The sequence below is a fragment of the Sinocyclocheilus anshuiensis genome, unplaced genomic scaffold, assembly GCF_001515605.1.
Source record: "Sinocyclocheilus anshuiensis isolate Anshui unplaced genomic scaffold, SAMN03320099.WGS_v1.1 scaffold2368, whole genome shotgun sequence".
Classification (NCBI taxonomy): domain Eukaryota; kingdom Metazoa; phylum Chordata; class Actinopteri; order Cypriniformes; family Cyprinidae; genus Sinocyclocheilus; species Sinocyclocheilus anshuiensis.
Genome location: NW_015544281.1, coordinates 59,855 through 70,881, shown reverse-complemented (window position 1 = coordinate 70,881; position 11,027 = coordinate 59,855). Strand labels below are relative to the sequence as shown.

At 34.6% G+C, this 11,027-nt stretch overlaps 2 protein-coding genes across 2 annotated transcripts in view; one reads left to right on the top strand and one right to left on the bottom strand.

The window, feature by feature from the left end:
- The first annotated feature begins 452 nt into the window (after positions 1-452).
- The window catches only part of LOC107698016 (citron Rho-interacting kinase-like), a 12,781-nt gene continuing 2,206 nt past the window's right edge, over positions 453-11,027 (top strand). The window contains exons 1-11 of the mRNA XM_016498923.1: positions 453-497; positions 583-663; positions 1,794-1,929; positions 2,124-2,263; positions 3,499-3,591; positions 3,679-3,787; positions 3,867-3,995; positions 4,075-4,155; positions 5,172-5,250; positions 5,334-5,513; positions 10,127-10,472. Of these exons, the coding sequence (XP_016354409.1) occupies positions 453-497; positions 583-663; positions 1,794-1,929; positions 2,124-2,263; positions 3,499-3,591; positions 3,679-3,787; positions 3,867-3,995; positions 4,075-4,155; positions 5,172-5,250; positions 5,334-5,513; positions 10,127-10,472 (1,419 nt within the window). The remainder of the gene's footprint in view (positions 498-582; positions 664-1,793; positions 1,930-2,123; positions 2,264-3,498; positions 3,592-3,678; positions 3,788-3,866; positions 3,996-4,074; positions 4,156-5,171; positions 5,251-5,333; positions 5,514-10,126; positions 10,473-11,027) is intronic.
- LOC107698017 (myotubularin-related protein 3) overlaps positions 1,905-11,027 on the bottom strand; it is a 50,783-nt gene continuing 41,660 nt past the window's right edge. The window contains exon 17 of the mRNA XM_016498924.1: positions 1,905-1,969. The gene's annotated coding sequence lies outside the window, so the exon portion shown is untranslated. The remainder of the gene's footprint in view (positions 1,970-11,027) is intronic.

The window sequence follows — 11,027 nt, the reverse complement described above, 5'->3', positions numbered from 1 at the left end:
CGTGTGTGTGTGTGTGTGTGTGTGTGTGTGTGTGTGTGTTACCCAGCATGCTCCTCTGTCTGGTGCCCGTGTCGCTTGCATCATCAGACCGTTCCTCTGAATCATCCGCAGACTCCAGTGTTTCCTGCAGCTCAGTCTAGAAAAGCAGAAATTCTTGAAAATAATACAAACGCAATGAATAGACAATTAAGACGTCTTTACATTGGGACATTCTCACATGCAGCATGACCAGTGTAGTCTGATTCACAAACTAATGACTCTTATGAATCGGTTCATTTGAAATGAATCACTCGGGCTTCGTTCACACAGCAAGCTGAAGTGCTCCTTCGTTGTTTTTAGTTTTGTTTTGTTCATTTGAGGCATGATATACATCAATATGTATGACATGAATTCAGAATTTGTGTGTTTGTTCATGTTTAACTCAAACTGTAGGAAACACTGGCCGATCCTGAATGCAAACGTCTCGCTCGAGCAGCTACTACATCTGTCTTGAACACGTGTGCTTGGCTTCAGCTCCTTTACCCAGTGAACTGTGTGACTTGTGTTTTAATCGTTCATCTCTGTCTTTTATTGTCTGAACAGAAGCTGCTGGGAAACTCTTTGCTGAAGCTGGAGGGAGACGATCGGCTGGATATTAACTGTACTTTACCATTAACTGACCAGGTACAGCGCAGTAACACTAAAAAATAAAGTAACGCACAGTGTTATTAGTAACACAAAAAATAATAATACACCCACAGCTTATACGTTATTCAAAATTGTTCAAAAATAAAAATAGCAAAAATAAATCCACCAACTACACATTATTCCACACTGTTACTAATAATGAAAACTAATAGTAAAAACTACTAAAAAATAAAAACACACATCACCTATACAGCATTTATTTAAAATAAAAATCTTGTGTATCAATATATATTCTACCGTTCAAAACTGTTCAAATTATTATTTTTTTATTAATATTTTTATTCAGTAAGGATGTGTTCAGACTTGCATTGTTAAAAAAGATTTCTATTTTAAATAAATGCTGTCGAGTTTTTTTTTTAATTATTATTTATCAAAGAATCCTGAAAATAGTGTCACAATTTCCGAAAAAATATTAAGCAGCACAACAGTTTCCAGCACTGATAATAAACCAGCATATTAGAATGATTTCTGAAGATCATGTGACACTGAAGACTGGAGTAATGATGCTGAAAATACAGCTGCGCATCACAGGAATAATAACATTACAGTTTGAAGTATGTTAAAATAGAAAATTTTTATTTTAAATTGTAATATTTCACAATATTGTTTTTTTTTTTTGATCAAATAGATGTAGCCTTGATGAGCAGAAGAGATTTCTTTAAATAACAGTAAAAATCTTACTGATCCCAAACTTTTGAGTGTGTGTGTGTCTGTCTGTGTCTCTGTGTGTCTGTGTAAGTGTGTCTGTGTAAGTGTGTCTGTGTAAGTGTGTCTGTGTAAGTAAAAAAAAGGTAAGTTTGGTAAGGAGGGGGAATGACGTTTGTTTTCAAATGCAGCGCTCATATAAAATGCAGTAGACAGTGATTTAAAAACAGTTATGTTTCCTGTGTGAACAAGCTCAAGTCAAGACAAATTTTATTTCTATAGCACTTTATATAATACAGATTGTTTCACAGTAATAAACAGAAATAACAGTGTTACTGTTAATGTTGCAAGGTTTATCAGTGATAAAACAAGTTCCATTTCAGTTGTAAAGCAGCTCTACAGAAGACAATAGTGTGATAATTCAGATCAGGTCAGTGATCGTGTGTGTGTGTGTGTTTCAGATCGTGCTGGTGGGCTCAGAGGAGGGTCTGTACGCTCTGAATGTCATCAAGAACTCCCTCACACACATCCCGGGACTCGACTCTGTTTTCCAGATCCAGGTCCTGAAGGAGCTCGACAAGCTGCTTATGATCACCGGTCAGTGTCCGACTCTCTGCTTCACATGTGTGTGCTCTTACTGACAGAATAATGAGACGTTAAAGGTGAACAATAATCACAGACAGTGGGTTACTAGCAGAATACTAGGGCTGTCACAATAAATCGATGCATCGTGATTCGTGGATCGATTAAAAAATAATTGCATGGATTTATTTCGGCATCAGAGCAGCCAGGTGAGGAGCGCGCTCTGTGTCTGGTGGACATCAAACGGGTCAAACAGTCTCTGGCTCAGTCTCATCTGCCGGCGCAGCCCGATCTCAGTCCCTACATCTTCGAGGCGGTGAAGGGCTGCCATCTCTTCGCTTCCGGAAAGGTAGAGACCCCCATCAACCCACACAGTATATGATGCTCTTCCTGTTACCAAGTCTAATAGAGGTCCTGTATTTGATCTCTAGTTATAAGTGTATTGAATCTCCTGATTTATTCAGAAATGCATCTCATTATTGAAGTAAAATTGGTTTTGAGCGGTGTTTCACATTGACTTGTATTGAACCTGGAGGTTTCCTTTGTAGGATCTGTGGATGTAGGCGAGATACAGTATGTAGGATTTTGGACCAATGAGATTTCACTGTGGGCGGAGCTACTGTACCAACATAAAATGATTGACATACTGTGTTGACAACCCAGTGATTGATTAAAAGTCCTGGTTAGAACCAGTGTTATTTTAGTATTATTTACACATACTATTACAGCTTTTTTTTATAATATTTTGAATTGGCTTTTATTTTTATATTTCCAGTTTTCATTTTTAAATTTAAATTTCAGTACAATATAATTACGTCAGTATAACTTTAGTACTTCAACTTATTTTATTTCAATTAGTTGCCAACATTTCTAATTTTCGTTAGGTTTTAAGTGTAAGTTGTTCATCTAATGTCTATATTTTTTTATTTCAGCTTTGTTTCATTTGACAAAAATACCCCGTTAACAGAATGTTGTTAACAGTGTTACATTAGTATCATTTCTGTACTAGTTTATTAATATTTGGAATTGGCTCTTATTTTTTTTATTTAAAGTTTTAATTTATTTTTATTTTAGTTTTAGTTCAGCTTAAACTTTTTTTCTCAGTTAGCTGCCAAGGCAAAATTTCGAATTTTCATTTAGTTGAAGTTTTTTATTTTGTAACATTTTAGTAAAATTTAATCTACCTATTTTATTTCATTTAGTTACCAAGGCAACATTTCTATTTTCATTTACGTTTTTAAGTGCAAGTTGTTTATCTAATATCTGTATTAATTTTAGTACAATTATGTACAAATTTTAGAACAATTTAACATTAGTAATTTTAGTTTTTTGTGTTTTTTTTTTTACTATTTAGGTTTCATTTTATTTCAGTTTTAGTTTAGTTTAAACTTACTTCATTAAGCAAGTTAACATTTCTCATTTTTGTTTTTTCATCTAATATTTACATTTTATTTCAGCCTTATTATATTGAACAAATATGTTTTAATAGTTTTAGTTGTTCATGATAATGATGAGATCACGTGTATGTCTGTTAATCAGAGTTTACTGAAGACTTTACTGAAGTGTGTGTGTGTGCTTTTTCAGATCGACACGTGCATGTGTATCTGTGCTGCGATGCCCAATAAAATCACCATCCTGCGCTTCAACGACACGCTCAACAAGTTCTGCATCAGAAAGGTAACGTATAAGACCCTCCTCATGCACGTCACACACGCGTGTTCATTCCTCCCTTCACGTGTGTGTGTGTCCGCTGCTCTTCCGCAGGAGATCGAGACGTCTGAACCCTGCAGCTGCATCCACTTCACCGGATACAGCATCATCATCGGCACCAACAAGTTCTACGAGATCGAGATGAAGCAGTACGTGCTGGAAGGTGAGATGACACACACACACACACACACACACACACACACACTGTAACTGCTGCTGATGAACTGAACTGGTGTGTTCAGAGTTCCTGGATAAGAACGACGTGACTCTGGCCTCGGCTGTGTTCGCCGCCTCGTCCCACAGCTTCCCCATCTCCATCATCCAGGTGTCCAGCGCGCCGCAGAAAGTCGAGTACCTGCTCTGCTTCCACGGTGCGTGTGTGAACCGTACGAGACACGGAAGGTGTGTGTGTGTGATGTCGTGTTTCACTGGTGTGTGTGTTGTTTGCAGAGTTCGGTGTGTTTGTGGATGCATACGGCCGCAGGAGTTGCAGTGATGACATCAAATGGAGCCGCCTGCCTCTGTCCTTCGGTAAAACCTAGTTTTGTTCATCAGTGTAAAGTCTAGAGAGCTGACGATGGTTTATTTGATAGTTTAGAGCTGTGCACGGAAAAGCAAATCACAGAGAAAAAAACAAGACACACTGCAGTCATTCACATGATTTAACGCAAACAACGATCCTTATCGTGATGCATATTATGGCTGCTCGATTATGGCAAAAATCCAAATCATTATTTTTAATCACAACAATTTGATGTAATTACTCATCCATTTATTTAACTTCAGAAAAAATAATTGTCTGTTTAACAGTGGATTTCCTAGAACTATAAATGTAATTCCACTGAAAAACAACATTAACAAATATAAATGTATGAATAATATATTTTTGTAATATATATTTTAAATAATAAATTATTATATATAATAATTTTTAATGTTAGTAGTGTATAATTGTGTAATATTGAAATATTTATATATTATAGTATATATATATATAGATATATATATTAAATTATAATAATTCAGCTGAAAAATAAAATTAAATGAATACATTTAGTATGTAGTATATATATATATTATATATTTTTTTATTATTATAACTACTATTTATTAAATGTATAATATTGTAATTTGTATTATATATTTTTTTACATATTTAAATTATTTATACTTATAATATTTTTAAATATTTATGTAATATATGTAATTTGTATATAATTTGTCTTGATTATCTCATTTTCATAATTGTTGGAATCAAGATAATTAAAAATAAAATTAAGATTAATCGCCAATCTGACAAAAACATAAGCATAATCTCAACAAAAAAAAAACTTGTTTGATGTCAAGATTTGTATGTTATTTACTGTATTAATTCATGTTTCTGGTCTTATTGTGAATGACGCATCAGTGCATATTATGCTAAAGAACTGTTGTTGTAATCTAAAATGGAAGCATAATGTTAATGTAATATCTATTTAGGCATCATTTTAGCAATCTCACATCAGCTCCTGATCAATAAAATCTTATCCCGTCTGTTTTCTCCACAGCGTACCGAGAGCCGTACCTGTTTGTGACCTACTTCAACTCTCTAGACGTCATCGAAGTTCAGAGTCACTCTGCGCTCGGGTAAAACCGCTGCCCCGTCTGGTTTGGTTTTGTTCCTGATGTTTGTTAGAGACGCTCTGAGTGGTGTTTGTGTGTGTGTTCAGGCCTCACGCTTACGCTCACCTGGACATTCCTAACCCGCGTTACCTGGGTCCGGCCATCTCGTCCGGCGCCGTGTATCTGGCCTCGTCCTTCCAGAACAAGCTGCGTGTGATCTGCTGCAAAGGAAACCTGAGTCAGGAGGCATCGACTGCAGATCCGCAGAGAAACGGCTCCACGCGCAGGTCAGTGTCACGTTTCTCTGGAAGAAGCTTCCTTAGGGGCTGATTAATCTTTTCTAGCTGGGGGGAATGATTTTTCCATAGGCACAGCTAGGGCTGGGAGATATGGCGAAAAATTTCAATCTAGATTTTTCTTTTTTTTCGAATGTTTGACCGATTCTCGATGTTTTAAAAAAAAAATAGATTTTAACTAGTCAACTTGAAAATGTAACTACAACTTGATTCAAGTAACTTTTTCTTTATTAGCTCTCTGTTTAACGAAAATTCTATTCCAAGTGCACCACACACAAAATTTAAATAAATATTGAAATACATATTTTTTTGTGAAAAACAACAGTTATTCTAAAGTAGAATTTTTTGTTGTTGTTTTTTTTACTACATTTTTTTTGCATTTTAATTCTAAATATATTAGATTGTATATATATTATAAGGAGTAGAAGTCCTTCAATATAATTAAATGAATATATTTTAAAATTAGAATATTTTATAATATATCTTAGCGTATTAAATCAATAAACCACAATCAATTTTGTGATTCCAGAAGTTTTCAAGAACTATATTTTCTTAAATAAAAACAAAAGCTGTTGATGGGACAAAAATTTAATTAGAAATATTAGTTTTTTATAGCATTTTAATTTACTTAAGATTATTTTAATATACAGTACAATTAAACTAAATTTATTAAGGATGTCACGAATAAAGTGAAAATGAAATGAAAAGTCTATTGCGGCATCAAATTTAGATCTGCTAATGATGCATCAAAGCATGCGTTTTTACAGCGTTCCGCATTGTATCCAATCACACACGATTCTGTTGAGCTTATGAATGCGATGGCCAATCAGAGGCGTTCAGATGAGTCATCAACTCTTGCGAATTCTCTCATCATAAACAACAAAGTGGAAATGTATGTGCGATGTAAGTAAGAGATCAATTTGACATTGTTGGCAGCTTCATTGATTATAACGGGGGAGTTTTTTGAGCGTGCTTAACTCACTCGTCATATTCTTTGATAATGTAAATGTTCTTTGCTTGCTTTTTGTGTATAGTTTGTGCTGTTTGAATAACCATAGAAATTAAAGCGGTATAATTAGTAACTTATAATGTTTTTATTAAATGATGATCACGTTATATACAAATTCAGTCGTATTAAAAATATTTTGTGACGGCACCCATATCCTTTTTCTGCCTCTCTAAATATTGTGAGATAAATTAAGATGCAATTACCTTGTTTAATTTTTTTTCCTTGGGTACCATATGTGCTTGCCTAAAAGATGGGGTTATGATGTGTGTGTTAATAGATTACACTAACATTAGGCATAACATTACACTAACTTATATAAAGAGCCCCAGGTTTGCTGTGCTTGTTTGTAGGGCTGCACAATTTGTCCAAAAAAATAATAATTTTGTGATTATATTATATGAGTAACATTTTACAGTAAGGTTTCAATTGTTAACCTTAGTTAACCACATGAGCTAACAATCAACAATACTTCTACAGCATTCATTATTATTAATGTTAATGTTAACATTTACTGAAACGAATTTAAAATCAAAATTTGTATATTTTTATTATAGTTAATGCGCTGCGAACTAACATGAACAGTGAACAATTGTATTTTTATTAATGAAAATTAATATTTTTTTAAATTCTGTTAAAATATATTGTTAACAATTGAGACCATATTGTTGTGTTATTAATATATGACTATAAAATAATTGTTACTATTATTTTATTATTATTATTAAATAAAAAGTATTAAAATAAGAAATATATTGTAATTAAAAACTATTAAAATACGTTTTTATAATCTTTTATTTAATAAAATTATTTTATTTTATAGTAAAAATCTGTAAAAGTACAACAGTAATATTTATTTCTTAATTTGTTTGCTTTTTTTTGCAGAAAACTGCTGTGAGATCTTAGAGCTTCTGTTTTGTTGATTTATAAACTATTCTCATTACAAATTTGGAAGATGGTTGGCACATGTTGCTCTTTCGAAATGTATAAGTGACTTAAATATACAAAGATGAGTTGATATAGCGCAGCGTTTACTGCAAACACTGGCGGATCACGAGCTGCTCATGTGTACATGAACACAGTGCTGCGTTTCACTCGCGAACACACAGCGCACAGATTTATTTCATTAAATTGTGTCGATGTCAAATCAGGTTTGACGATAATAACAATCGAAACATTTAAAGTCAATGGCATCAAACCTGCTGCACCTGCAATATCAGAGTGAGATTTGAGGTGAATAATGATTTAAATGCAGCTCTATCTGACTGTGAACAACCCCATGTGACCTGAAAGGGTTAGTTCACCCAAACATTTAAATTAGCCCATAAATTACTCACCCTGAAGTCATCCTAGGTGTATATGACTTTCTTCTTTCAGACGAATCCAGTCGGAGTTATATTAAAAATTGTCTTTGATCTTTCAAGCTCTACCGTTGCACTCAGCGGGTGTTGCAGTGCTTCGGTTCAAATGACGTGAAATAAAAAGCACCCTTCCACAAAAAAACGTGTCTCTCACAGCTCCGGGGGGTGAACAAAGGCCTCCTGTAGCGAATCGATGTGTTTTTGTACGAAAAATATCCATATTCAAAATGTAATAATCACTTGAATCTAGCTTGCGCTCACTGTTGTACAGACTTCAGGGTGAGTAATTTATGGGCTAATTTAAATGTTTGGGTGAACTAACCCTTGAAATCTGGCTGTGATTGGTCCAGAGATTCTGACTGTTTTTCTACTTTACAGGAAGAAAAGTGCTTTCTTTAAGTGCTTTCAGGATATTCTTAGAATATCCTGAACCCCGCTCGATGTGGTGCACTGAAAACGTTCTTCCTCAACTCTCATTATATCATTATATTTAGGTGTTTTCAGAAGCTCTTGTTCATAATGTGACTGTTGCTCTACTTTTATAATGTTATTTAAACGCATAAATGTGTTGAAAGTAGACACGTGCTGGTATTCGGTAATGCGATATATCACACCGACCCGATGTTTTGATTCTTTATTGTTCGGTCACACTTTACATTAATGCTCTATTAGTTAACATTAGATAATTCATTAGTAAACATAAACTGCCAATGAAAAATTCTTCTAAACATTCATTAATCTTATGTAATTCCAATATTAAATAAGACGTTGTTAAAATCAAAAGTTGCAACTGTGTTATTTAATGAACTAACAGTTGTATTTTTCAACAAAGTTTAATAACTTCTGTAACAAAAATGGAGATATTGCTCATTATTAATGTTAATGCATTAATTAAGGGTAACTAATGAGATCTTATTGTGAAGTGTTACTTATTGGTCTTTATAATTCTTTTGCACTGTAATCAGTGTGACATTTTTTACTTTATACTTTTTTGTGTATTCTTTATTGTATGTAAATGTTCAGTTCTTTTTGTTTTAAGAAAAACCTGTTATACTTCATGACAACACTTTTTTGCAACTAAATTTCAATACCGTGATAATACCGTAATAAAAGCATTAGCAATTAATCGCACCTTGAAAATTTGATACCGTCATATGCCCAGTTGGAAGTGTGTTATTGTGGATATGACGGATGAGGAGACGTGTTTCTCACCATTCGAGGGTAAGTAGTCTTGTCATTTAAGTGGTTCAGTTGCGCACATGAGTCTGAATCTTCACTGGTCTGATGGGCTTGTGGTTTATTATTCATAACTGTACAAATATATTTAATCTCCTCTCACTGGTGAACGTCTGTCAGGTGATTGTGAACTCTCTGCTGCGTGTAAACCATTCAGAATTTGGAATTGTTTTTGAAAGAAGTCTCTTCTGCTCACCAAGGCTGCATATATTTGATCAAAAATACAGTAAAACGTGAAATATTATTACAATTTAAAATATTTGTTTTCTGTGTGAATATCTGTTAAACTGTAATTTATTTCTGTGATGCGCAGCTGTATTTTCAGCATCATTACTCCAGTCTTCAGTGTCACATGATCTTCAGAAATCATTCTAATATGCTGATTTGCTGCTCAAGAAACATTTCTGATTATTATCAATGTTGAAAACAGTTGTGCTGCACAATATTTCTGTGGAAACCATGATACATTTTATTTTTCAGGATTCACAGATGAATAGACAGTTCAAAGAACAGCATTTATTTGAAATAGAAATCTTTGTGACATTATAAATGTCTTTACTGTCACTTTTGATCAATTGAATGCATCCTTGATGAATAAAAGTATATTATATTCATATTTCGAATAAGTACACATATATACAGTTGTAACGTTTACTGTCACTTACATAAAGTTTATATCTAATATTACATTGTACATTTTTTGTAAAATAACCCATGGAAATCATCTTTACAAATGAATTTGCTTCAAAAATGAAGTGTAAATGAAAGAAACTGACTGCTGAACACAACTTCGAGGTGTTTTGGTGGAAACTGGTATTTTTCTGTGAACTACACTAGGCAACATTTGAAGTGGATCAAAACCTTTCATCAAAGTTGTCCTAAAACCAAAATGCGTTCTTGTCTTAAGACAGCTTTGATTAACTTTTTTTGATCCACTTCAAATGTTGACTAGTGTAAATGAAGGCGACTGACTTCGACTCTTTCTTCCCGGTTTCTGGCAGCCCAAACAAACGCGGTCCTCCCACCTATAACGAGCACATCTCCAAGCGTCTGGCTGCTATGCCCGATGTACAGGAGGGCCTCCACCAGCCCGGGACGCCCCACCGCTACCACGAGGCTCGCACCGAGTTCAGGCGGGACAAGTCTCCCGCGCGGCCCCTGGACAGAGAGAAGTCCCCGGGCCGGCTGGAGCGGTCCCCCGGCAGGATGATGGACCCTCGGCTGGACCGCTCGCCGGGACGAGTCATGGACCTGCGCAGGGAGAGGTCACCCGGCCACGCGTTTGAGGAGCCCCGCCAAAGACTGCACACGGGATCAGCTCGAACCCCTATCAACACTGTTAACAAGGTCAGGACGACTGAACACACCAAACACACACACACACTTAATGATGCATTAAAGGCTCAATTGAGATCTTGAGCACCAGTCTAGTGTTCAAAAACACCAGTATATATCAGGCTTTTAAAAAGTCTTACATTTAGTTGTATCAAATGTAAGGCCATATGAAGTTTTAAATGGTACAAGAAAGTCTTAATTATGATTTCAAAAGGTCTTAAATTTGGGAACGGAAGACAACAATTGCCAAATGTGACCCTGGACCACAAAACCAGTCATAAGGGTCCATTTTTTTAAATTGATATTTATATGTCAAAGCTGAATAAATAAGCTTTCCATTGATGTATGGTTTGTTAGGATAGGACAATATTTGGCTGAGATACAACTATTTGAAAATCTGGAATCTGAGGGTGCAAAAAAATCTAAATATTGAGAAAATCATCTTTAAAGTTGTTCAAATGAAGTTCTTAGCAATGCATATTACGAATTAAAAATGAAGTTTTTATATATTTACCGTATGCAATTTACAAAATATCTTTACGGAACATGATCTTTACTTAATATCCT